The sequence below is a fragment of the Mustelus asterias genome, chromosome 1, assembly GCF_964213995.1.
Source record: "Mustelus asterias chromosome 1, sMusAst1.hap1.1, whole genome shotgun sequence".
Lineage (NCBI taxonomy): Eukaryota > Metazoa > Chordata > Chondrichthyes > Carcharhiniformes > Triakidae > Mustelus > Mustelus asterias.
The window spans coordinates 111,492,169-111,519,863 of record NC_135801.1 but is presented as its reverse complement, the minus strand read 5'-3'; the positions used below and the strand labels follow the sequence as shown (position 1 = coordinate 111,519,863).

General features: G+C 47.4%; 1 protein-coding gene across 3 annotated transcripts in view; it reads right to left on the bottom strand.

The window, feature by feature from the left end:
- The window catches only part of LOC144498124 (gamma-aminobutyric acid receptor subunit beta-1-like), a 303,665-nt gene that overhangs the window by 28,377 nt on the left and 247,593 nt on the right, over positions 1-27,695 (bottom strand). For all 3 annotated transcript variants that reach the window (XM_078219467.1, XM_078219477.1, XM_078219485.1), the window contains exons 6-7: positions 12,961-13,098; positions 8,164-8,316 (exon numbers count right to left, since the gene is read on the bottom strand). In XM_078219467.1, the coding sequence (XP_078075593.1) occupies positions 8,164-8,316; positions 12,961-13,098 (291 nt within the window). The remainder of the gene's footprint in view (positions 1-8,163; positions 8,317-12,960; positions 13,099-27,695) is intronic.

Below are 27,695 nucleotides of genomic sequence, written 5' to 3'. Positions count from 1 at the left end.
GTGGCACAAGTTTTGCTTGGCCAGCCAGCAGGTCATTGGAATAATTAAACCTAAAGGCATGAATGAGGGTTTCAACAGTAGGCAATATCACAGAAAGAGGAGGTAATTTTTGTGATGAAGAATATATGGGGTGGAATTTTCCAGTCCCCGCTGGTGTGTTTAATGGCAGGTTGGGATGGCAAAGTGGCTGGAGCTGGAAAATCACTTTCCCACTGTTGGAACATTAAAGCAGGCCCGATTTGTGTCACTTTAATGGGATGCAGGTGAAGGCTCGACCAGAATTTTCCCCCGGTTGAATCATCCGTGCTCTGACAGGACGTCTGGACCAGCATGGCGTGGATATGTTGGTACTGATGCACGTCAATTGAACTCAAGACACGAGGCTTCGGTAACTGAAGGCTTTTATTGCCTAACAATGGAACTACTAGAACGTAAGTACACCATCCCAGACTGACGAGGTCCCGCCCGAGCAGGGGGTCTTATACCTCTCCCAGGAGGCGGAGCCCGACTGGGATGTGCCACAACAGTAACAACCACAGGTGTATTAATCCCACCCTAGCCCAACAACAACATTAGAACAACCCCACAGTGGGAACCAACGATGGTTCACCACATTCACCCCTCCTTTGAGAACAAAGGCCGGCGGGTGCGAAAACAGACTAAAAAAAAAGACAACAGATTATAAGTCCAGACGGTCTGGAGGACCGCACCGTCGTTGTGACCTCCTCAATACCGGCGGTGACACCGGAGTAGGTGCTTGCGGTGGCGTTCTCCCCAAAACAGCATCCGGCTGTCCTCTCGCGGACTCACAGGCCGGTTGACCCTGATGAAGCGGTAGTGCAGGGGATCCTGATACTTTCTGCGATGGCGCCGATCTCCGGGTCTCAGGCAAGCTGTACAGTGGAGTATAACTGTTAAGCACTGGTCCCGGTGCTGACCGCGCCACGTCCGGGGGAGAAATAAGGGATAAGGGATTCGTCACTGGGGGTGTGGGAGCGACAGGAGTTGCTACGTCCCCTGCGGGCGCCAGGTCTCGGATCGAGACTGTGTCCTCTCGCCCGTCAGGATATGCCACATAGGCATACTGAGGGTTGGCGTGGAGGAGGTGGACCTGTTCGACCAAGGGGTCGGACTTGAGGGCCCTTACATGTCGCCGCAGAAGGACGGGTCCTGGGTACGTCAACCAGGCTGGTAAAGATATCCCCGAGGACGACTTCCGAGGGAATGAGAACATCCTCTCGTGGGGAGTAGCATTGGTTGCCGTACACAGGAGGGAGCGAATGGAGTGAAGCGCATTTGGGAGGACCTCCTGCCAATGGGAGACTGGAAGGCCTTTGGACTTCAGCGCCAATAGGACAGCCTTCCAGACTGTAGTATTCTCTCTTTCCACCTGTCCATTGCCCCTAGGGTTGTAACTCGTGGTCCTACTAGAGGCGATCCCGTATGAGAGCAGGAATTGCCTCAAGTCATTACTCATGAACGACGAGCCCCTGTCGCTATGTATATAGCTGGGGTACCCGAACAGGGTAAAAAGATCACGGAATGTCTTGATCACTGTGGCAGTCGACGTGTCCGCGCAGGGGACAACAAACGGGAACCGGGAGTACTCGTCTATGATGTTAAGAAAGTACACGTTCCGATCTGTTGAGGGAAGGGGGCCCTTAAAATCCACACTCAGCCTCTCGAAGGGGCGAGTGGCCTTGACCAAATGTGCCCGGTCAGGTCGGTAAAAGTGCGGTTTGCATTCCGCGCAAATCCGACAGCTCCTTGTCACTGACCTGACGTCCTCCACTGAGTAAGGCAGGTTGCGGGCTTTGATAAAGTGGTAGAGCCGAGTGACCCCAGGATGGCACAGGTCATTATGGAGGGCGTTCAAGCGATCCTCCTGCATAGTAGCGCATGTTCCGCGCGAGAGGGCATCCAAGGGCTCATTGAGTTTCCCTGGACGATACATGATATCGTAATTATAGGTGGAGAGCTCAATTCTCCACCGCAAGATCTTGTCATTCTTGATCTTGCCCCTCTGCGTGTTATTGAACATGAACGCCACGGACCGCTGGTCCGTGATCAGGGTGAACCGCTTCCCCGCCAGGTAATGGCGCCAGTGTCTGACGGCCTCCACAATGGCCTGGGCCTCCTTTTCCACCGCTGAATGCCGATTTTCGGGACCTTGGAGGGTGCGGGAAAAAAACGCGACGGGCCTGCCCGCCTGGTTTAGTGTGGCGGCCAGGGCGAAATCAGATGCATCGCTTTCCACCTGAAAAGGGATGGATTCGTCTACCGCGTGCATCGTGGCTTTCGCAATGTCGTGTTTCAATGCCTTGAAGGCCAATTGGGCCTCTGGCGTGAGTGGAAAAGTCGTGGACTTAATAAGCGGACGGGCTTTGTCCGCGTAGTTGGGGACCCACTGCGCATAATAGGAGAAGAAGCCTAGGCATCTCCTCAGTGCTTTTGCGCTAGCGGGCAAAGGAAGTTCAGCAAGGGGGAGCATACGGTCGGGATCAGGGCCAATGACCCCGTTTTCCACTACGTATCCCAGGATGGCTAACCGGCGCGTACGGAATACACACTTCTCCCTGTTGTAGGTCAAATTCAGGCGAGATGCAGTGCGTAAAAAGTTCTGGAGATTTGTGTCATGGTCCTGCTGATCACGGCCGCAGATGGTGACATTATCCAGGTACGGGAAGGTAGCCCGCAGCCCGTTCTGGTCCACCATTCGGTCCATAGCACGCTGGAAGACCGAGACCCCATTGGTGACACCAAATGGAACCCTAAGAAACTGATACAGACGACCATCCGCCTCAAAAGCCGTGTAGTGTCGGTCCTCTGGGCGGATGGGGAGTTGGTGGTAGGCGGACTTAAGGTCTATGGTGGAGAACACCTGGTACTGCGCAATCTGATTGACCATATCAGATATGCGCGGGAGAGGATACACATCCAGCTGCGTATATCGATTAATGGTCTGACTGTAATCAATGACCATCCGGGGTTTGTTCCCGCTCTTAACCACCACAACCTGTGCTCTCCACGGACTAACACTGGGCTGTATGATCCCTTCTTTGAGGAGCCGCTGAACCTCAGATCTGATGAAGATCCGATCTTCAGCGCTGTAACGCCTACTTTTAGTAGCGATGGGCTTGCAGCCTGGTACCAGATTCTTGAATAAAGAGGGTGTGGTGATCTTTAATGTAGAAAGATTGCATGCGGGGCGCTTTGGACAATTTGGAGACTGCAGCTGGTCCCCTACTGTCAGCGAAGGGAGTGGCCCACCGTACTGTAGGATCACACTCTTCATGTGGACCATAAAGTTTAGTCCGAGGAGAATTGGTGCGCAAAGATGCGGCAACACAAGGAGCCTGAATCGCTCGTAAATTGTGCCCTGCACTTTCAGAGTTACCACACAACGTCCTTGAACAGGGACAGACCGGGACCGTGATGCCATAGAGATTGTCTGTTTGGCAGGTTGAACCTGGAGTCCACACCTCTTTACAGTGTCAGGGTGAATAAAGCTCTCAGTGCTCCCGCTGTCAAACAGACAATAAATTGCACGACCATTTACCTTTACGTCCATCATTGAACAGTCAAGCCTGTGGTGCTTAGCCTGGTTCAGGGTGATCGACGCCACCGTTGGCCCTTGAACGTCACTGCAGGCAGCTGAGGTCGATGCTGAGGACCTCTGCTGGTCGCTCCTGGTCGTCATCGACCAAAATGGTCGCCCCCATGAATCGCACATGGTTGAGGGCGCCAAGCGTAGCGACTCCTGGTGGTCATCCTCCTCCGACTCCGTCGACCACAATGGCGTCGTCCTGGACTCGCACGTGGACGAACCCCGTGGGTACTTCGACGTCGATGGTGATGATCCCCGTTCTGAAGGGTCACAGGCTGCACTGCCGTTCTTGGGCTTTGATCTGCACACCTTCGCGTAGTGCCCCTTTTTACCGCATTGATTACAGACCACCGCTTTAGCAGGACACTTTTGTCGTGGATGCTTGGCTCCTCCACAGAAGTAGCACCGCGGGCCGCATGGGGCTGCTGCCGTCGTCGGGTCTACATGGGAGCACGCCATAACACTGCACTTCGAGCCCGTGGGGCGAGGAGGGATTTGTGACTGCTCCTGCCACGTTGTCTCCACGTGGTCCTCCGGATACAGGACCAAGCTCTTCGACGCCGCCTCAAGCATTTCAGCCGTTTCCATAGCTTGGGTCAGGTTGAGATTCCCCTTTTCTAGCAGCTTGAGACGGATGTACGAAGACCCTACCCCTGCCACAAACGCATCTCGGGCGAGGTCGTACATGTACTGCTCAGCCGACACAGCTTTGCAGTCGCAGCCCCTGGCAAGCTGCAAGAGCTCATTGGCGTAATCCTCCATGGTTTCGCCCGACTGCCGACGTCGTGTAGCGAGGAAGTAACGAGCGTGGATCTCATTGGGAGGTTTCGTGTAGCGCTTTTTCAAAAGCTCGAGGGCCCTCGGGTAAGTGGTGGCCGCACGGATCGCGAGGTAGACAGTGTCGCTTACCCTCGCATGGAGGACCCGGAGTCTGTCGTCATCTGTGATGACCGCTGCGGAGGCTGCCAGATAGTCCTCAAAACACTTCAGCCAGTGGTCGAAGGTGTTAGAGGTGCCCACCGCACGTGGATCCAGCGTCAGATGCTCTGGCTTTAAGATTTGTTCCATACTCTCCTTTCCGTCGAGAGCTTAGTGTTAGGCAATAAAATTGATGCACGTCAATTGAACTCAAGACACGAGGCTTCGGTAACTGAAGGCTTTTATTGCCTAACAATGGAACTACTAGAACGTAAGTACACCATCCCAGACTGACGAGGTCCTGCCCGAGCAGGGGGTCTTATACCTCTCCCAGGAGGCGGAGCCCGACTGGGATGTGCCACAACAGTAACAACCACAGGTGTATTAATCCCACCCTAGCCCAACAACAACATTAGAACAATCCCACAGTGTGAACACCCTAGCCCAACAACAACATTAGAACAACCCCACAGTGGGAACCAACGATGGTTCACCACAGGTACTTACCTGAAGAAGGCCTGGGGCACCCTGTGGAAATCAGGATGGAGGCCTTCAGCGACCGTGGACCCTGGAGCACCAGGTGCAGCAGTGACAATCACAGTGCGCCCCCGCAACCATGTCAAATCAAAACTTCTTAATCTTGCGTTGCTCACTTTTCCTACATGCTCCCCCAGCATCCCCAGAAGGGCGGAGGGAGCTTGCTGACTAGTTTGCCCTCTTGTCTTGGATGACCTTGGCAGAAATCCTCTGGAGACCCAAGGCCTGTAGGGCCCTGGCTTATTTTGGCTGTCCTGCTGTGGGGAAGTTGTTCCCTCCGTGATCAAAGAGAGCAAGTCTGAAGGGTGCAGGTCCCATGGGTGTGCAAAAGCTGCACCTCCTTCCTCTAGGTGGCCAAGGACTCCTGCCTGACGCCTTGAGAAGGGCCACCTGGAGGGAGGTTGAAGTGTCCCATTCCCCTCTCACATAGGTAGTGCAAAAGCTCACCAATGGCTCCAGCAATGGAGTGCAGGCCTGTATGCATTTCTGAAAGAAACTGGGAATTCTGCTAAACCAGGTACTCCATGGTGTCACCACCCTCCCCATGGAGTCCTCCACTTCATCAGAGAGCAGGCAGACAGACTCCTCACGTGCCATTCTGTTTCGAGCCTCTGACACCTCTGTCTGATGTTACCCTGTCTCTCACTGCAGCTTCCCAACATCTTGTACAGGGCCCAACCCAGAGACTCGTCATTCGATACTGATGTCACAGTTGTCTCTTCCCTAGCAGTTATCTGAGTGTCGGTGAGTTTGGCTGACCCTGCCTCCTCCTGCTTCAGGCATGTGTCTGTGAACCTGCCTGAACTACATCTAGTACCCAGCAAGGTGCATCTCTGTGCTGGTGCAGGGTGCAGGTAAAACTGTGACGCAGTTACAGTGGCACATTCTTCCTTCTCCCCAATGTCCTCGATCCTGGGCTGGAGAAACTGCTGGACAGGGTTTTCCTCTTGTTCCCTTACCCTCTTCCTGCTGATATCAGTAAGTCGGAGAGGCGCGAGTGCGTGGCAGTATGAGCTGCCTCCAACATGCGCGCTGACCTTTTCACCTCCATAGGCTCTGTCTGGTTCCTCCCCTGCCAGTACTCGCTCTCTCTCTCTCTCTTGCTCTCTCCTGTTGTGCAGTAACATTTTCTGTGCAAAAAGAGAAGATGGGATAGAGAGCAATTGGGTTTCAGATATCTTTCTCCAACTTCCACTTTACAAATAACCCGCTGGATTGTGTACATGTGATTGATGTACTGCAGGTTGTCCACGAGGGTTCTGGGTCCACACCCTCCAGTGCGGTGAGCCCATGCAGACAGAAGGATAAGGCTCACAGAGACATTTCATCAGTGATGCTTGCTGGTGCTCTCAATGCCTACCCTCCTTCCCCCCATTCACAGTCAGTGTCTGAGCTCTCTGTGTGGAAAGGGTCAGGGACTGGCTGTGGCCTCTCCATACTGGAAGGACTGCAGTGGGGCTGGAGACATTGAATAGCTACGTTATGCATGGGCACACGGATGGTGCCCTCGTCAATGAGACCCATGTCCTCTTCATGATTCAGTGATGAGCGTGAGGGTTCACTTACCCTGGTGGAGGGGCTGAGGTCATCCATTCAGTCACAGCATTGCAGGGCAGTCCTCTGGTGGAGGCCCTGGATACTTCTTCCCTTGTAGGAATGGTGTGACAGCTCGGCCTCCTCCTTACATCCTCTGGGTAGAGAATCCCCTCCTGGCCTCCATTGCATTGCAAAGGACTTCCAAGGATTCTTCACTGAATCTGTGCTGGAAATAGCGGGCCATCTCCTCCTTCAACGGTGGGACGTTGAGGTCAGGGTGCATTTTAAATATGGTGCTCGAATATCATGGCGCGATACGCCATCACTGCCATCACTGCAAAAAACGTTGGGAAACTCTCGACTGTATAATTACTGAGGCTGGCATTGTGCGATATGGTGCAAATTCCCACCGGTCTCCAGGGCGGGAAACCATCCTGTTCCCGACAAGGATGTAGTCCTGGAATGGAAAATTCCACCCACAGAGTGAAAAGCCCAAGTTGGGATCCGATAGGACATCCAGGTTGCAAACAGTCTGATTTAAACTGAGACAATGGTTGGAGTTGGGGAGTTGGGATTTGTGGCTATAACATGAAGCGTATGGTGGGGATCTCAATCTTCTCAACTTTTAACTGGAGGGATGTATGGGGCATCCGAGACTGGATGGCAGAGAAATCTGACAACGCAGAGGCAGTGGAGAGTTGAGAGAGATATTGGTGATTTGGAGCTGAGTATTCTTAGCATCGATATGGAAACTAACCCAATGTGTGACTTGGTGATAAGAATCACACATCACTGCTGTAGTCTGGGTGGGGTAGGTGGTGGGAAGTATAGCCAGGCTGTGAGCCGTTGGTAAGGAGCAATGTGTTGCCACCCAGAAGCCAGATTTCACCCTCTCTGTCGGCTGAAACTTAATTTGTCACACTTCTATGTCAACTTTTTTCCCATTATAAATTCCTATGTCCAGATTTAAAATGGAAGCTACTGATGAAAACTTGCCACATGGTAATTCCACTCTCCTGCCTGTAGTGGCACAATAGATTCTCAATTTTAAGTCTCCCTACTCAGCTTGTCCTGCAGATAAAATACTCATTCTTTGGAAGTCCACATCACTCCTCTTGCCTGGACTCAGCTCCCCCGCCATCTCTCCCACCACGAGTAAGACCAAATTATTACCAGCTGACGGCTCACACACCTTATCTCACTAGACCGTGAGCCAAGTCTCAAATGAGTCTGCAAAGTGAGATTTCATGGTGTAGACAGGCCTTGTTACAGCTGCAGTGAATGTTAATATAGTGATTACATTTACAGACAAATATCCCAGAGGAGGTCTGTCCCACGCTCCCACCATTGTCCGCTTAATGTACACGAAGATCTTGTTCTCTGTTGTAGTTATTTTAAGAGCAGCCTGAGTTCATAGAGCCTGGTATTCTTTCTCTCTCACTAGTTTGCCTCCATGCTGCGCACATTGGCCCTCACCCTGGATATCCATTAGCATACACCAAGTATATAAGTTAACATGTTACATCTCACACACTGATCTGGATTACTAACTGTTATGTAAATACCTAGTGCAACTCTTGCAGCAGAAGCATCATAATTGATCCAGAAGGATACCCATGACAATATTGTAATTAAAGTTGAGGGCATGTATGTTTGCAAGATGAAATAGCCAATATTTCTTTTCAGTCGAAAACTCAGTGATAGTCTTGGATAAGAACCTAAAAAAAAAATTGAAAAATTAGTAAAGGTAAATAATTGACTATACCCATAACCACACCCTTTTGGCTTTTGCACCATTAAACCTTTTTATTATTTAAGTCCTGCATCTTATTTCAGATCTCCAGCATCCACAGCACTTTGCTTTAATTTCCTTATCTCCAACTACCCTTTGCCTTTCACTTGGTCAAAACCTATCCATTCTATCTTTCCTCAGTTGTGATGAAGGGTCTTCATTGACCTGAAACATTAATTCTGTTTCTCTCCACAGATGCTGCCCGACCTGCTAAGTGTTTTCATATTTTTGTTTTTAAATGAAGGAAATAAAGCTTTGTTTATGCAAACTGTTCTCTTAATTTAATCTGGCAATAACATCTGCAATAATAACTTTGTGAAACATTCAGGGAATGGGAAGTGAGTAATGGAGATCAGCTACACTGTTTGTAAATTGGTGAGGCAAAAGAATATCCTCTTCCTGATTGACCATGCAGTGATAGTAATGGCTTCTTGGCCTAAAAAGGCTCTTCCTATGTATCAGCATGTCTCTTTCCTTCCTAATTCTGTTCATTTGTAGCATGAAATCAAATCTAATTTTAAAAATGTAAACCCGAATCATAAAGCAGAGATCTGTGAAGAAATTGACTCTTGTTTTATGAATCAATTTTGGGAAATGTCCTTGTCCAATCAATGGTTAGCATTGCTGCCTCACAGCACCAGGGATCCAGGTTCAATTCTGGCCTCCGGTCACTGTCTGTGTGGAGTTTGCACTTTCTTCCCCTGTCTGCGTGGGTTTCCTCTGGGTGCTCCAGTTTCCTCCCACAGTCCAAAGATGTGCGGGTTAGGTTGATTGGCCATGCTAAATTGACCCTAGTGTCAAGGTATTCTGATATTGGCAGCTGCGCAGGTGCCCATGCAGCTCACCTGAAACAGGTACTTAATTTATATATGTAAATGAGAGGCCTAGCATAAAATCACAGGATCTGTACAGTGCAGGAGGAGGCCATTTGGCCCATCAAGTCTACACCAACAACAATCCCAACCAGGCTCTATGCCCGCAACTCCACGTATTTACCCTGCTAATCCCCCTGACACGAAGGGGCAATTTAGCACAGTCAATCAACCTCACCCACACATCTTTAGAGTGTGGGAGGAAACCGGAGCATCCGAAGGAAACGCACGCAGACACTGGGAGAACGTGCAAACTCCATACAGTCAACGACCCGAGGCTGGAATTGAACCCGGGTCCCTGACACTGTGCTGCAGCAGTGCTAACCACTATGCCACTGTGCAGCCCCCTAACCACTGTGCTTAAGGGTCCCTCAGTAAATTGGTTGCTCAGGCTCTTCACAGCAGTCTGAGGACAAGTTGCCATCACCAAGAATGGAAGTTTAAAAAAAAGAAATCTTCCTGTGGAGTCAGGACAAGGAGGTGTTCAGCTGCTGACCTGATATTGGTTCTTCGTCCCATCGTCCTTTCACCTACCTCCATTATTGTTGGTTACCACCACCCCCCCGCCCCTCCACCACCACCCCCCTGCCCCTCCCGACTTCACTACCACCCTCCCACTCCCTCCATAATGGCAGATGATTAAGGTGATAGGAATAACTCTCGTTTAATGTCATCAGCGTCATGAGTGACCAGCCTCCTCTTGAACTATGGGAAGATTGTTCACACAGATGTGGACCAACTTTCCTTTCATTTTTGCCAGTGTGGCTGAGGATCGTTGATATGTTTATGTGGAATCTGGACTTTCCTCTTGTGAAAAAGCAAATGTAAATAGCAAGAATTATAACAGGAAGACAAACTATAAGAAAAAATGAATTCATTCCTCCTCCCTTTCCTTCTCTCTATTCTCCTTCCTTGGGGAGTTGGGGGGTGGGCGATGATGATCAGGTGTCCTCCTTTCTCAGCCAATCCAAATTGCTGAAATTATTTTAAGTTCTTTTGCGAGACATACATACAATTTACATTTAAAAACAACAAGAGGATGGCAGATAATCCTAGTTACGTCCAAATCTAATGAACAACCTTGAATAATGTTGAAATGGGTTTAACAAAGTGCTCCTCAAGATGTTTTGGAGAAGGTCAGCATGGTGGCACAGTGGTTAGCACTGATGTCTCACAGCGCCAGGGACCTGGGTATAATTCCGGCCTCGGGTCACTGTCTGTGTGGAGTTTGCACATTCTCCCCGTGTCTGCATGGGCTGCTCCGGTTTCCTCCCACAGTCCAAAGGTGTGTAGGTTAGGTTGATTGGCTAAATTGACCCTAGTGTCAGGGGATTAGCAGGGTAAATATGTGGGGTTACAGGAATAGGGCCTAGGTGGGATTGTGGCCGGTGCAGACTTCTGCACTGTAGGGATTCTATGAAGGTCTTTTTCTTATTGTGCATGGAGATATGGGATGGTTGGGGAATAGACAACAGAGGGTGCTTAGATGGAGAGAATCGGATACCCACAATCGAGCCTGAAGATTTCATTCCTATGCTGCACACAGGTGGCCTTTTGCATCCATTTAATTGTTTCATTGAGGTTTATACGCCTAGCACTTTACAGCTCCTTCATCTAAATGTTTTGAGAGGTATTTAACAACCGTATCCTCTCAAAAGGTGAAATTTAAAACAAGGGGAGAATAATATTCATGTGGATTGGACTTGTCAATTGATATTGAAATCTAACATGCACTGACTAAAAGGTCAATACATTTTCTGAGTGAAAAATCTAAGGCAAAGATTCACATGTAAACATTACTATTCAGATTACACCAACTACTTAAATATAATTCAGTGAACAAGAGTACAGCTGGACAGGTAATCAAGGCATCACTGTGATCAGTAATTTTTAAAAATTCATTCAAAGGATGTGAGCATTGCTGACTAGGCCAGCATCTATTGCCCATCCTGAATTGCCCTTGAGAAGGTGGTTGTGAGCTGTCTTCTTGAACCGCTGCAGTCCATGTGGTGCAGGTACACCCACAATGCTTTTAGGGAGGGAGTTCCAGGATTTTGACCCAGCGACAGTGAAGGAACGGTGACATGTTTCCAAGTCAGGATGGTGAGTGGCATGGAGGAGAACCTTTAGATGGTGGCGTTACCATGTGTCTGCTGCCCTTGTCCTTCTAGATATAGCAGTTCTGGGTTTGGAAGGTTCTATCTAAGGAATCTTGATGAGTTACTGCAGTGCATCTTGTAGATGGTACACATTGCTGCCACTGTGTGCTGGTGGTGGTGGGAGTGAATGTTTTAGATGGTGTGCCAGTCAAGCTGGTTGCTTTGTCCTGAATGGTGTCAAGCTTCTAATAGACTCATCTTATGAAAATTGTGAATAAGGCTAGATCAATTTGTGGCCACCATTAGTTACAAGGGGCTAAACATTGGTTATGGCCTATTCCGGCCTGTTTTTGCTGGAACAGGCAGTATACAAACTTGGTGCTGCCTCCTCAATTACATGATTATAACACTGGGCTGTATGGGCTGCATTTGGCTACCTGAGCATTCAGAAGAATTCCAAGCAGTGTGTGCTGTTGGATATGGTGCAGCCACCCTGCTCCTCTTCAAGGCAACCTGCCCCTCTTAAAGGGAAGATACACCGATTCACCAGCAAAGATACTGCACAGTACGTTCAGTAAAAGCATTTAGTGTAAATCAACTTACATGCAAGTTTGGTGTCCTTAAAACAATGATGGCAGTGGGACCCTTTTGCTGCTTTATGAATATTTTTTATTGAGTGGCAAGTGAATAAGTTGAATGGTCCTACATGGTCCAAGCTTGGAACTCATGTATCAAATCAGCTGCTCCGGCTGCGTAATCTGGCCAGTTGGAACACTTTTGGCACATGCACAGCATGCCTGCTGAGTGTCTTCCTAGCTGGACCCTGTGCGGATTGTTGCTGAAGCAGCTGAAGGTACAGTATACCCCATTCGGAAATCCCCAAGATTCCGTAGCAGTACTCCAGTGGCGCTATGGATCCAAATTGCATGCCCCAGACCTGCTTATTAGCTAACGCTGAATGGACATGGCTATTGTTAATGCATCTAAGCATATTTTATTTAGGTAGAATGTCTTCTAACTCACTAAAGCCTGTGTTACTTGAAGGTTCTTGATTAGTAGTTAATATGATCTGGTTTTCCGCCTCTCAGCTTATCACTGGGCTGTAATTGCACCTCGACTAAAGCTCATCTGTAGCTGTCTGGTTTGCATCTACAGGAACACTGCCCATGGTCCCCAGATAAACTCCAAATATAGGAGTTGGTCCAGATAATGGGCTTGATGGTGGATGGGATGGGTGGTTGGGGAGAGGTGGGATGTTGTCGTTTTTCCCAGACTGCCGTGTCAGGGAGAAATGGGAAGCACCCTGCATTCCTAACTCCACAACACTTTTATTTTTCAACAACATTTGAGACTTACTTTTTAGTTGATGGTTGTTGAAGAACCTTGAGTGGGGAAAGCCTGAAATCTTCTCATCATGGACTAATTTCCCCAAAGGTCCCACTGCTAACTTGGTTTGCTTTGTACCCATTCTAAGCCTAAAAGACAGGTGCAATGCAGAGCATTTCTATCCATCTGGGTCTTTAACTATCAAGAAAGAAAACATGGAGCTCAACAACATAAATGGTTGATATAGCCTTTACTTGCCGGTGAATGGCTTACCTGTAGCAAAAACTGCTCTCTTTGAAACCATCTTGTACTCGACAATAGAAAACTGTGGCAGTTCAATCTTCTCTACTCCTGTGACTGCATAGTTACCACCTGTCCATTGAAATTCAATGTCATCTGTTGTGTACCCATCTACAAAATAAAGAAAATGATCGGTAAGGAACTAAACTCCTTCAGTACAATGGAATGGCTGTCCGAGTGCGTTGCCAGTGCTTTGATAAACAAAGACCTCACTTTCCAAAAATACCAGAGTAACAATGAATGAAAGCTGTCATTAGCACTGCAGCCGTGCTTCCTGTTTCAAAAGATAACCATTCCTAATTACTGTGGCTATTTACAGGGTCCCTGTGCACTCGCCAGCAGTCATCTGCCTGAACTGTTGTAAATGACATAACAAGCACTCTTATCAACATCTTGTCTGTGCCGATTTGGAGATAACCGGTAGAAGGCACTCACTACTTGCATTTGAGTGAAGCAAGATGAAATTCTTTCCATCATGATCTAAAATAATTCATAGCATAGTGCCACTTCTGGGAATACACAAGGTCAAAAACCATATTGTGAGCATTTATGGAAGGATCTTACTGTACTGTGAGCTAATGAATGTTTGGATTTAATAAAGGTTCACCAGCCTTTACAACTCATCCTCGTGCAACCTAGCTCTGCATTTGCTGTAATATTCATTGCAGTGGGAATGCTGTCACAAACCTTACTTTCATTCCGTCCCTTTTCCCATATTCCTGCCTTTGTCGGCATACAGATATATAAACATACAATAGAAGCAGAAGTAGGCCACTTGGTGCCTCGAGCCTGCTCCGCCATTCAATAAAATCATGGGTGATCTGTTTGTGTTGAGTTTCATATTCCTTATCTATCCCCGATAATTTTTGATTCCCTGGCCTAACAAAAATCTATCTACCTCCACCTTAAAATATTCAGTGACCCCCACCTCTAACACCTTCTGAGCTGAGTTCCAAAGTCACACAACCCTCAGACAATAAAAAAATCCACATCTCTGTCCTATAAAGGCGACTCCTAATTTTAAAACAGTGCCTCCTAGTTCTGGACTCACCCACAAGAGGAAACATCCTTTCAACACCCACCTTGCTAAGACCATTCAGGATCTTATATATTTCAATCATATTACTTCACGCTCTTCTAAACTCCAGTGAAAGCAAGCCAGCCTTTCCCATCTTTCCAGGTATCAATCTAGTAACCCTCCTCTGAACTGCCTCCTTTTACCTCCTTCCTATACTGGCTGAAAGCCTGTTTTATGGCCATCATTTTTCCAGCTCTAATGAAAAGTCATCAACTTGAAACATTGGCCAGAATTCTCCAGCCATTAACGCTCCATTGCTGCTGCAAACAAGGTCGGCGAATTGGGTGCTCAGCCAAATCTCTGTTCACTGCAGTGGGACGAAAGAATCCCGCTGACGCGAACGGCCGGAGAATCCCAGCCTTTATCTTAGATTCACCCTCTACAAATGCTGCCGGACCTACTGGATATTTCCTCTTTTTCATTTTAGATTTTTAGTGTCCACAGTATTTTGTTTTTTGTATCAATGCTACTTCCTTTATAAAAATTTATTCTTGGGGTAAATGAGGTTAGACCAGCATTTATTGCTCATCCTATTACGCCTGAGAAGGTTGCTGGAGTCACCTTTATGAACTATTGCAGTCTTTGTGGTGTAGTTACACCCACAGTGCTGTTAGGGAGGGAGTTCCAGGCTTTTGAACCATTAACAGTGAAAGAATGTTTACATAGTTCCAAGTCAGGGTGGCGTGTGGCTTGGATGGCATTTATCAAGTGGTTGTGTTCCCAGGCACCTCCTGTCCTTGTCCTTTAGTTGGAGAGTTTGTGGGTTTGGAAGGTGCCTTCGAAGGATCCTTGGTGAGTTGCTGCACTGCATCTTGTAGTTGGTACACACTGCTGCCACTGTGCTGATGGAAAAAGTGAATGTTTAAGATGATGAATGTACCAATCAACTGAGCTGTTTTGTTTGGATAGTTTTGAGCTTCACGAGTGTCTTTGAAGCTGAACTCATCCAGGCAGGAGGAAAGTATTCCATTACATTCTGGACATGTGCCTTGTAAGTTGGTGGACAGGCTTTAGGGAATCAGAAGATGAGTTAACTTGCCGCAGAATTCCTAAAATCTGATCTGTTCTTGTCACCACAGTATTTATATGGCATGTTGATGGTGGGTGATTCAGCAATGGCAAAACCATTGAATACCAAAGGAAGGCTGTCATTGCCTGGGCACCTTTGTGGTGTGCAGATATTGTGGGACAATGATTTGTTCAGTATCTGAGGAGTTGTGAATAGTGCTGAACATCGGTGCAATCACCAACAAAACATCCCCAGTTCTGAGCTAATGATGGTGGGGAGGTCAATGGTGATGCTATTGAAGACTTTTGGACCTTGGACGCGACCCTGAGGAACTCCTGCAGTGATATTCAAGGACTGAGATGATTAACCTCCACCACCACAACCATCTTTTGTGCTAGTAATGACTCCAACCAGGAGTATGTTTTCCCCCACATTCCCATTGACTTCAGTTGCTAGGGCTCCTTGATGCCAAGGGCAGTCATGCTCACTTAACCTCTGGAGTTCAGCTCTTTAGCCTATGTTTGGACCAAGGGCATAATGAGGTCAGGAGCTGAGGGGCCCTGGCAGAACCCAAACTGAGCATCAATGAGCAGATTGTCACTGAGTAACTGCTGCTTCATGGCACTGCTGACAACTCTTTCCATCACTTTATGGATAGACTGATGGAGTGGTAATTGGTTGAGTTAGATTTGTCTTGCTTTTTGTGGACAAGGCACATATGGGCAATTTTTCAGACTGACAGGTAGATGCCAGTGTTGTAGCTACTGCATTGGTTGAAGACTGACATCTTTGATTCTGGAGACCTCAGAATGAAGCCAGGATGGATGATTCACTAGGCAATTCTGGTTGAAGGTGGTTTCAGCCTTGTCTCTTGCACGGATGTGCTGGGCCCTCCCATTATTGAGAATGGTGGTGTTTATGGAGCTTTCTCCTCCAGTTAGTTGTTTAACTGTCCACCATCATTCACAACTGCCAAGCTTAGATCTGATCCTTTGATTGTGAGATCACTTAGCTCTGTCCGTAGTATGATGCCTTATCATGCTTTAATCTCGTTTTGTAACTTCACCTGGTTGCCACCTCATTTAGGTAGCAAAGGATGATTTTTAATATCCAGGACTAGCAGCCTCAGTCTCAGCAGCTCAGTGCCCAGGTGCAGGCATGAGTTGCCTACAGCTGCATTCCCATTGCCTCCAAAGGTAGGCTCCATCTGGGCATGCAGATGGCATAGGGAGGAAGAGATATGGGTCACTGCTTTCACACAAATACAGTGCACCTGAGGAGCATTACAACTGCCTGGCAAACAGCTGACATCCAGTCTTGTGTAAGTACATCCACCCAGTCTCAGCAGCAATTTAGTCTCTTTCTCAATTACTTTCCAATTATGCTGAGGTAGTTTTGTTTCATTTGGATCTTTAAGGCAACCTCAATGGTTAGATGGATTGGGCGCGCTTTGTGTCAGTGCGACTGAATGATAAGCATAAATTTGTTCCTTCTTCTGTGATGATCAGTCTACAGTTGCTGCTATTTCCATTATCTGCAGTTTTTATTTCAAATTCCCTCTTTGCTTCTGATCTCCCATTTAACATCCTTTCAAAGCTTTTTTGTAATTTTGTCTGTGGGTTGCCTTTTTTCTTGTAAGCTTTTTTGAAACTTATTTTCCTTTCGAATTACTTTTCTGTGTGTCTTGTTGAGTCATTTAAGGTCACGTTTTTTTGAGTTTAAGAACAAAGAACAATACAGCACAGGAACAGGCCCTTCGGCCCTCCAAGCCTGCACCGATCATGTGTTCTTAACTAGACCATCTGTTTGTATCCCTCTATTCCCAGTCTGTTCATGTGGCTATCTAGGTAAGTCTTCAATGATCCTAGCATGTCTGCCTCAACCACCTTGCTTGGTAGTGCATTCCAGGCCCCCACCACCCTCTGTGTAAAATACATCCCCCCACATATCTGTATTGAACCTTGCCCCCCTTACCTTGAACTTGTGACCCCTTGTGTTTGTCATTTCTGACCTGGGAAAAAGCTTCCAACTGTTCACCCTATCTATGCCCTTCATAATTTTATAAACTTCTATTAGGTCGCCCCTCAACCTCCGTCTTTCCAGGGAGAACAACCCTAGTTTACTCAATCTCTCCTCATAGCGAATGCCCTCCATACCAGGCAACATCCTGGTAAACCTTTTCTGCACTCTCTCCAAAGCCTCCACGTCCTTCTGGTAGTGTGGCGACCAGAACTGGACGCAGTATTCCAAATGTGGCCTAACCAACGTTCTATATAACTGCAACATCATATGCCAACTTTTATACTCTATACTTTATACCAATAAAGGCAAGCATGCCATATGCCTTCTTCACCACCTTTTCCACCTGTGCTGCCACCTTTAAGGATCTGTGGACTTGCACACCCAGATCCCTCTGTGTGCCTATACTCCTGATGGTTCTGCCATTTATTGTATAGCTCCCCCCTGCATTAGCTCTACCAAAATGCATCACTTCGCATTTATCTGGATTAAATTCCATCTACCATTTCTCCGCCCAATTTTCCAGCCTCTCTATATCCTGCTGTATTCTCTGACAAAGTTCATCACTATCTGCAACTCCAGCAATCTTTGTGTCGTCCGCAAACTTGCTAATCAGACCAGCTACATCTTCTTCCAAATCATTTATATATATCACAAACAGCAGAGGTCCCAGTACAGAGCCCTGCGGAACACCACTAGTCACAGACCTCCAATCAGAAAAAGACCCCGCCACTGCTACCCTCTGTCTTCTATGGCCAAGCCAGTTCTGTACCCATCTAGCTAGTTCACCATTGATCCCGTGAGATTTAACCTTTTGCACCAGCTTGCCATGAGGGACCTTGTCAAATGCTTTACTAAAATCCATGTAGACGACATCCACGGCCCTTCCCTCGTCAATCATTTTTGTCACCTCCTCAAAAAACTCAACCAAATTTGTGAGGCATGACCTCACAATGACTAATCCTAGCATTTGATCTTATCTTTTTCAGTAAGCCCTTGCAGCTTTTTTTTTCTCTACTGAGTTGTTATTACAAAGACATTGGGCATGATCTTACTGGCCATTCACACCACGCTCCCGCTGCAGGGAAGTCGGAGAATTTGGTGCCCAGTCAAATTCACCGCAGCGGGATGGGAAAATCCTGCCAGCATGAATGGTCATAATATTCTGGCCACTGCATTTATATAGCACTTTTCACACCCCCTTTCTTATTTATTCATTCATGGGATGAAGATATCACTGGCTAGGCCCAGCATTTATTGTAATTGAGAAGGTAGTGGTGAGCTGCCACCTTGAGCCTCTGCAGTCCATGTGGTGTATGATGCACTATCAATCAAGCAAAGACTAGTTCGTATGCAAGAACAAATAGGCTTTTATTCGCAAAAGACTTGGAGCACACCCATGCCGATGAACTGGTCCAGAGACTGAGGCAGGGGGGTGGGGAGCAGTCACCTTTATACCTGGACCGGGGGGGGAAGAGTCTCAGGTAGGGCCGGCAGGGGCATGTCCAGGCATGTCACACACACATACAGGCAATAAACTAACAGTGGTTTACCACAGTATAGGTACAGCCGCAGTCCTTTTGGGAAGGGGTTCTGGCAGCCTTCAACAGGTACAGGCAATGGGCAATCGAGGGGATCATTAGGCCTGACTCTGCCCCTCTACCAGAGCTATCATCATGGCTGGGGGACTCTGGAGAGGAAGCATGTGGTGTCCATGGGCACCATCGAGGTCTTCCCTGCTGGCTGGGCACTGCAGGGACTTAGGTGTGTTATCAATCCTCTTAATCATGTTTTGGTTTGAAGTTTTAAGTCTCATTTATGATTTGTTTTTGTTTTGGGTGGTTCTCCTTTAAGAGGGTGCCCCTTTTATTTTGTCCTTCAGTTTATTTAATTTGGTTTATTTGGTTTACTCAAAAGAGTGTGAAGGTGTTCTGGGATTTTGACCCAGAGACAGTGAAGAAATGGCGATATTGTTCCAAGTCAGGATGGTGTGCAGCTTGGAGGGGAACTTGAAGGTGGTGGTGTTCCCATGTGTCCACAGCCCTTGTCCTAGGTGTAGAGGTCACGGGTTTGGAAGGTGCTGTCGAAGGAGCCTTGTTTAGTTACTGCAGTGTATCCTGTAGATGACACTGCTGCTACTGTGTGTAGTGGTGGAGAGGGTGAATGTTGAAGGTGGTAGATGAGATGCCAATCAAGCGGGCTGCTTTGTCCTGGATGATGTCCAGCTTCTTGAGTGTTGCTAGTGCTACACTCATGTAGGCAGGTGGAGAGTATTCATCACACTCATGACTTGTGCCTTGTAGACGGTTGAATCAGCAGGAGAATTCCTAGCCTTGACCTGCTCTGGTAGCCACAGTATTTATATGGCTAATTCAGTTTCTGGTCAATGGTAACCCCCAGGATGTTGACAGTGGGGGATTTAGAAATGATAATTCCATTGAATGGGGACATAGTTTGATTCTCTCTTGTTGGAGATGGTCATTGCCTGGCACTTGTATGGCATGAATGTTAATTTCATCCATGTTAATAATGTTAAATCTGGCTTTCATCCAAGCCTGAACATTGTTCAGGTTTTGCTGCATTTGGATACAGACTGCATCAGTATTGCGGAGTTGCAAATGATGCTGAACGTTGTTCAATCATCAATGACCATGCCCACTTCTGACCTTATGATGGAGGGAAGGTCATTGCTGAAATAGCTGAAGGTTGTTGGGCCTAGGACACTACCTGAGGGACTCCTGCAATGATGTCCTGGGGCTGAGATGATAGACCTCCCAACAACCACAGCCATCTTCCTCTGTGCTACGTATGCTTCCAATCAGTGGTGAGTTTCCTCTCTGATTCCACTTAACTACAATTTTGCTAGGGCTCCTTGGTGCCATACTTGATCGAATGCTGCCTTGATGTCAGGCGCAGTCACGCTCACCTCACCTCTGGAATTCAGCTCTTTTGCCCATGTTCGACCAAGACTGTCATGAGGTCAGGAGCCCAGTAGCTCTGGTGGAATACAAACTGAGCATCTGTGAGCAAGTTATTGCTAAGCAAGTGCCACCAGATAGCATTGCCGATGACACCTTCCATCTCACGATTGAGAATAGACTGATAGGCCTAGAACTTGCCAAAGTTGGATTTGTCTTGCATTTGCAGATAAGTCATATCATCTGGGCAATTTTGCCAGATAGATGTCAGTGTTGTAGCTGTACTGGAACAGCTTGGCTTGGGATGTGGCTCGCCCTGGAGCACAAAGCTTCAGTATTATTGTCGGAATATTGTCAGGGCTCATAGACTTTGCAATATCTCGTGCCTTCAGCCATTTCTTGATATTACATTGAGAGGATCGAATTGGCTGAAGACTGACATCTGTGATGCGTGGAACCTTAGAATGAGATGGATCATCCACCTGGCATATCTGGCTGAAAATGCTTCAGCCTTGTCTTTTGCACTGATGAGCTGGGCTCCTCCATCATTGAGGACGGGGGATATTTGAGGAACCTCCTCTTCCTGTGACTTACTTAATTGTCCACCACAGGATGAAACAGGATTGTAGAGCTTAGATAGGATCTGATGGTTGTGGGATCACTTAGCTCTCTCTGTCACATGTTGTTTTCACTGCTTGGCTTCACCAGGTTGACAACTCATTTTTAGGTATGGGTGGTGCTGCCCCTGGCATGCCCTCCTGAAATCTTCATTGAAGCAGAGTTGATCCCCTGGTTTGAAGGTAATGATAGAATGAGGGATATGCTAGGCCATGAGGTTACAGGTTGATTACAATTCTGCTGATGGCCCACAGCTCCGCATGGATGCCCAATTTTGAGCTGCTTCATATGTTCAAAATCTCTCCCATCTAGCCTGGTGGTAATACCGCACAACATGATGGAGGGACTTCATCTCTACAAGGACTGTGTGGTGGGCACTCCTACCAATACAGATGCATGTGAGAGGTTGATTGGTCAGGACAAAGTCAAGTAGGTTTCCCTCTTGTTGGCTCCATGTTCCTGCAGATCCAATGAAGCAGCTATGTCCTTTTGGACTCAGTCAGTAGTGGTGCTTTTGAGCCACTCTTGGTGATGGATATTGAAGTTTCCCATCCAGTGTACATTCTGCACCCTTGCCACCCTCAGTGCTTTCTCCAAGTGGTGTTCAGTATGGAGGAATGCTGATTCATCAGCTGAGTTGGGAGGCAGGGGGAAGGGGGTGGTCAGTGGTGGATGGGCGAGATAGGTGGTAAGAAGCAAGAATCTTCTTTGCCCATGTTTGATCTGATGGCATAAGACTTAATGGGGTCTGGAGTAAATGCTGCAGACATCTAGGTCAACTTCCTCTTGACTGTGCCACTCATAGAAATCATAGAAACCCTACAGTACAGAAAGAGGCCATTCGGCCCATCGAGTCTGCACCGACCACAATCCCACCCAGGCCCTACCCCCATATCCCTACATATTTTACCCGCTAATCCCTCTAATCTACGCATCCCAGGACACTAAGGGGCAATTTTAGCATGGCCAATCAACCTAACCCGCACATGGACTGTGGGAGGAAACCGGAGCACCCGGAGGAAACCCACGCAGACACGAGGAGAATGTGCAAACTCCACACAGACAGTGACCCGAGCTGGGAATCGAACCCAGGTCGCTGGAGCTGTGAAGCAGCAGTGCTAACCACTGTGCTACCGTGCCGCCCCGGTACTCCTTCTGGTACTTCACAACCAATGAAGTACTTTAGAAGTGTTGCAATGTAGATAAGAACAGATAACATAGCAAGGTTCACAAAGAGCAATGTGATACATGAGCAGTTAATCTAAGTTGGTAATTTTGTTTGAAGGCCAAATGTTGGGCAGGAACTGGGAGCACTCCCTGTATTCTTCACATAATAGAATGGGACATTTCATTCCACTTATAGGACAGATGGAACCTTGGTTTAATGTCTCATCAAAGGAATGGCACTTCCCACAATGGCATGCTCCCTCAGTACTACACTGGAGTGTTAGCCACATCTTAAAAATTGAATTCCAGGGAGTTGGTCTTCAGCAGTGCTAAGTCATAAACCATGTAGATCACTATGGAAGCAGACCTGCCACTACATAGTGTGTTAGCGTTTATTAACAGGGGGTTGGAGTTTAAGAGCCGTGGGGTTATGCTGGAACTGTACAGGACCTTGGTGAGACCACATTTGGAATATTGTGTGCAGTTCTGGTCACCTCACTATAAGAAGGATGTGGAAGCACTGGAAAGAGTGCAAAGGAGATTTACCAGGATGCTGCCTGGTTTGGAGGGTAGGCCTTATGAGGAAAGGTTCAGGGAGCTAGGGCTTTTCTCTTTAGAGCGGAGGAGGTTGAGAGGCGACTTAATAGAGGTTTATAAGATGATGAGGGGGATAGATAGAGTGGATGTTCAGAGACTATTTCCTCGGGTGGATGTAGCTGTTACTAGGGGGCATAACTATAAGGTTCGTGGTGGAAGATATAGGAGGGATGTACGAGGTAGGTTCTTTACTCCGAGAGTGGTTGGGGTGTGGAATGGACTGCCTGCTGTGATAGTGGAGTCGGGCACTTTAGGAACTTTCAAGCGGTTATTGGATAGGCACATGGAGCACACCAGAATGATAGGGAGTGGGATAGCTTGATCTTGGTTTCGGAAAAGGTTCGGCACAACATCGTGGGCCAAAGGGCCTGTTCTGTGCTGTACTGTTCTATGTTCTATCCATGTCAGTTTGCCAGCAGGGTCGCTTACTAGTATCAGCTGGTGGTACAGTAGGCTCACCAATATGGTTGTGCGTTGGCAGAGGTTGGCGATGTTCCACATACCTGCCATCAGAGTGCGGCCTTAAAATCCACCACTTAGTGGGGCGGGTTACAGACCGTCATCTCACCCTATCGTGCTGGAGGGACGGATGCCTCATTGTCAGAGGCTGCAGGCTGTGAGCCAGAACAAGGTCACAGTCAGCACTTGAAGGGCTCCCTGGCACAGGACAGTGTCAAGTGACCCATCAGATGATCAATCAAGTGGATCCACTATAATAGAGAACACTTGTGCATTTTCCAGACTGGCCAGGTAAGTGAATTTAAATGTTAGCTAACCCAACATGGAAACCCTGACTGCTTGTGAGGAGGACATACTGGCCTTGCTGGAGCTCAACCCGACGTGTTTGTAGGGAGAGCTGGTTTTGGTGAGATGGCCCAAATATCAGACTAGTCAATAGGATGCGATGGCTAGTGGTGGTTGAATGGAGGTTAAGAATTATGCAATGTGTCCAACGAACAGAGTTCTCACATTAGAACCTTGACAAGCTTCATGATCAGAAGCTTCACGTCATCGTCCAAGGGTTCATTGTGGATGCGGAGTTCATTCTCTCATGTTGGACCAAGAAAGGATAATGTGCACCATGTGATAGGGATGCTTTTTCAAGTGATTAGATACCTGACTATCCCCTTACTGGTTTCTCTCTGTTACAGGAGAAGACGCTTCAGTGAAAGCTTCACCAGAAGCCATCCAGCAACTTCCACATCCTCCTCTGAGGAATCCTTGGAAGATGCAGCATCATGTCCTCTCTGGATGCCATCACAGATACTCTCACTTTGGCAGAATTTCATGTATCAGACAGGGGTCATGCACACACTAGTAGGGCACTTTGCATTCGCACATGCAGTTGTCAGAGACAGTGGAGTAGGATGCAGGCAGTCAAAGGAATGTCCAGGGTGTTCCAGACACTGTTCCGAGTTGGATGATGAACCTCAGAAGTTTTCTGTGAGGCAGCAGATGCTGGATGTTCAGCATAAGGTCTGTGAATATTTGGTGGGTATACCAGAGTTGCTCTGGCCCAGACTGTGGAGGTGTCTATCTGCACCATGAGCACTGTGACCACCCACTCTTCCGAGTGCCAAGATTCCCCCATGAACCCACTGGCAGCTTTCCAGGAGGGGCAAACTGCGCGTATTGCAGATGGATTCATTGGGATGCGCTCCAACCTGCACACCCTTACTTGATACATACCCCAGAATGTGCAAACTGACAGAACAGGAGAAGACTTCTCCTCGTTCCTACTGGTGAACCACCTCTCATTTGAGTGAACCAAATGTAGAAATGCAAATAAGTGAAACTGCAAGTACTACAATTTCAAGTTCAGCCCAACAAAATTAGCCTAAAGCAGTTGAGACCACCACTCCTACAAACTTGAAAACAAGAGATAGACGCAAAATACTGCAGATGCTCACAGATGCTGTCAGATCTGCTGAGATTTTCCAACATTTTTCTGTACATGTTGTGTTGAAAAGAACAAGATCTGGAAAAGTCAAAACACCTCCACACCATCTGAATCTGTGATGTTAGAGACTGGGGGCGAGAAGGGTTAGCATGTATATATTATAGTAAGTACATTTGGGTAAAGACTTGGGGTGAAGTGTAGTATTAGGGAGTTTTGGGACTGTGAAGGTTAATGCAGGACTAGAAAACCGGTACCACCCACATTATGAGGGTCACATGGGAGGACCAAAGTGAGTCTGGTAGAAGTCAACATAAAGATGGCATTTAGTCAAGACTGTCTCCCATATTGTAGCTTTGTAGTTATGTGCTGCTAATAAACAGTTATTGTTCAACCATACAAGCCTCTGAGGCCACTTCTTGACACAATAAACAAACTTAAAACTGTGGGAGGGCAATCTAGTTCTGGTGTGCAGGGCTTCCACACTATAGTCAGAATATTAACTTGGACCACAGGCTTTGCTGTGCCATTTTTACTCAGTCACTTTGTAATGTCACATGGAGTGAATTGAAAGGCTGGATGCTGATATCTATGGTGATAGGAACGCTGGGAGAAACCCAAATAGATTTACCCGCTTGGCACTTTTGGCTGAATATATTTGCTGATACTATTGTCTCTTGAACAGATAGCATCACTTACTGGAATTCACAGCAGAGTTGCAGCACTCAGTTGTGTTTGACATTCATACACGTCCTGCAGTGCTGACATAAACTGTAATTTTGGTGGGTTTCTATTTTCACATGGGAAATGCTACAAAGGCAGTATTTTGTGAGATTGCGTACTGCTGAGTGAAATCCTGTTGAACTTTGAGTTTATCAGCAAGCCCCGGAAATTATATGCCGCACTGTCAATGTCAGTAAGTATTCAGCTCAGCTAAAAAAAAGACATTTGGAAGATTGATGTGGAACAAAAGTGCAGTTGCTTCTAAAACTCAAAAATTACAAGTCTAGTCTGACTTGCTTTTAGCATAATCTTTCACATTTGTTGGAGTCAGATCAGTATAAGGCTGATCCTTTTCCACTCTTCCCACTTGAGTGCATGAAGCAATGCACTCTTCCTAGCTGAATCTGCCTATATTTTTGGGTTGAGATTATCCACACAACCCCAATCATCCCATTGGTACAGAAACAGGTAATAAAAATTCACTAGTGACATGGGACCCCCATCCCGTTTCCCTCTGCCTTGCTCCCCGGATGGAAATATTGTTGGGCAGCACAGAGAAAAAAAAATCTCAAAGTTGCTCCCTTTGGAATTGCTGGTCCAGTTTGTTCAGGTGTCACTGTGACATTGCTCCATTCTGTTCAGGTGTCACTGTGACATTGCTCCATTCTGTTCAGGTGTCACTGTGACATTGCTCCATTCTGTTCAGGTGTCACTGTGACATTGCTCCATTCTGTTCAGGTGTCACTGTGACATTGCTCCATTCTGTTCAGGTGTCACTGTGACATTGCTCCATTCTGTTCAGGTGTCACTGTGACATTGCTCCATTCTGTTCAGGTGTCACTGTGACATTGCTCCATTCTGTTGTCACCTTCACCCGTGTGTGCTTCTGCTCTTTGGAATATTTGCAATTTTCTTTGTGCTCCAATTTGTAGATATAAAATCTCCCAAATGTAATTTTTTTAAAAACTGCTTCATTTAGTATTTATTTTCTGTTTAGCTTTTCTGTTCCTCTTGCATGCCAAGTTAAGCCAGCTCTACTTGTGCTGTGTCCATTTCCTTCCTGTGCTTGATACTGAGCGGAATTTTAGTGAGAAAATCGGCATGCAGCTCTCCAATTGCACAGACCGGTTTTCTCTCCAAATTCTCTGGCACTCTGTGTGCAGAGAATCTGGGGACGTTGTTTTCATTGTCACTGTGGTGGGGCCTGATAGAGACAGCTATGCTGGCCCCACAGAGATTGGGGCACCATCTTTAAAGGATGCCCTGATCTGCATTTGAAATAACCTCCCTCCACCTCCTGGCCAACATCGGGGCAATCCCCTCACTGGGGCAACACTCCTCTTCCCAGGACTCATCAGTGATATTAAAACTCCTGAGTGAAGCCTTCAAAGTGTCCTTGTAGCGCTTCCTTTGACTTGTCATGAAAGCACACCCCAGACTCAAACCTCCCGTAGATTAGTTTGGGAAGCCACTGTCAGACCTCCTGCTAATGACCAGCCTAAATCAGTTGTAACTGTCTCAATATGGTGAGGATGCTGCTAAACCAGCTCAGGTGAGCACCTCAGTGCCTGGTATTTTGAGCTATCATCTGACCTTCAGGAGCTTCTGAAGGCAGCTCAAGTGAAACTGGTTGAGCTTCTTGGCATGATGTTGGTACACAGTCCAAGACTCACAGCGTGGAGCAGGGTGAACAGGACTATTGCTCCATGGTTTAGTGGGCAGACCTTTTCCTCTTCATTCTCTAACTGATGTTCAAAGTCTGCCAAGGGCTAGACTTGGTTTGTCAATTCTTGAATGCGTCTCATCATCAGTATAGGCTGTATGAGAGTTTCTGATGTGGAGATGCCGGCGTTGGACTAGGGTAAGCACAGTAAGAGGTCTCATAACACCAGGTTAAAGTCCAACAGGTTTATTTGGCAGCACAAGCTTTCGGAGTCTCGCTCCTTCATCAGGTGAGTGGGAGTTGTGTTCACAAACAGGGCATATACAGACACAAACTCAATTTACAAGATAATGGTTGCAATGTGAGTCTTTACAGGTAATCAAGTCTTAAAGGTACAAGCCTATGGACAAGCCCTCCGTATACACGGGATCTGCTCAGATGAGGAGGATCGCAACAGACACCTACAGACGCTGAAGGACATCCTCATAAGAGCAGGATATGGCGCTAGATTCATCGATCAACAGTTCCAACGCGCCACAGCGAAAAACTGCACTGACCTCCTCAGAAGACAAACACGGGACACGGCGGACAGAGTGCCCTTCGTCGTCCAGTACTTCCCCGGAGCGGAGAAGCTACGACATCTTCTCCGGAACCTTCAACATGTCATCGGTGAAGATGAACATCTCGCCAAGGCCATCCCCACACCCCCACTTCTTGCCTTCAAACAACCGCACAACCTCAAACAGACCATTGTCCGCAGCAAATACCCAGCCTTCAGGAGAACAGTGACCACGACACCACACAACCCTGCCACAGCAACCTCTGCAAGATGTGCCGGATCATCGGCATGGATGCCATCATCTCACATGAGAACACCATCCACCAGGTACACGGTACACACTCTTGCGACTCGGCCAATGTTGTCTACCTGATACGCTGCAGGAATATTGGCGAGACCATGCAGACACTACGACAATGGATGAATGAACACTGCTCGACAATCACCAGGCTGGAGTGTT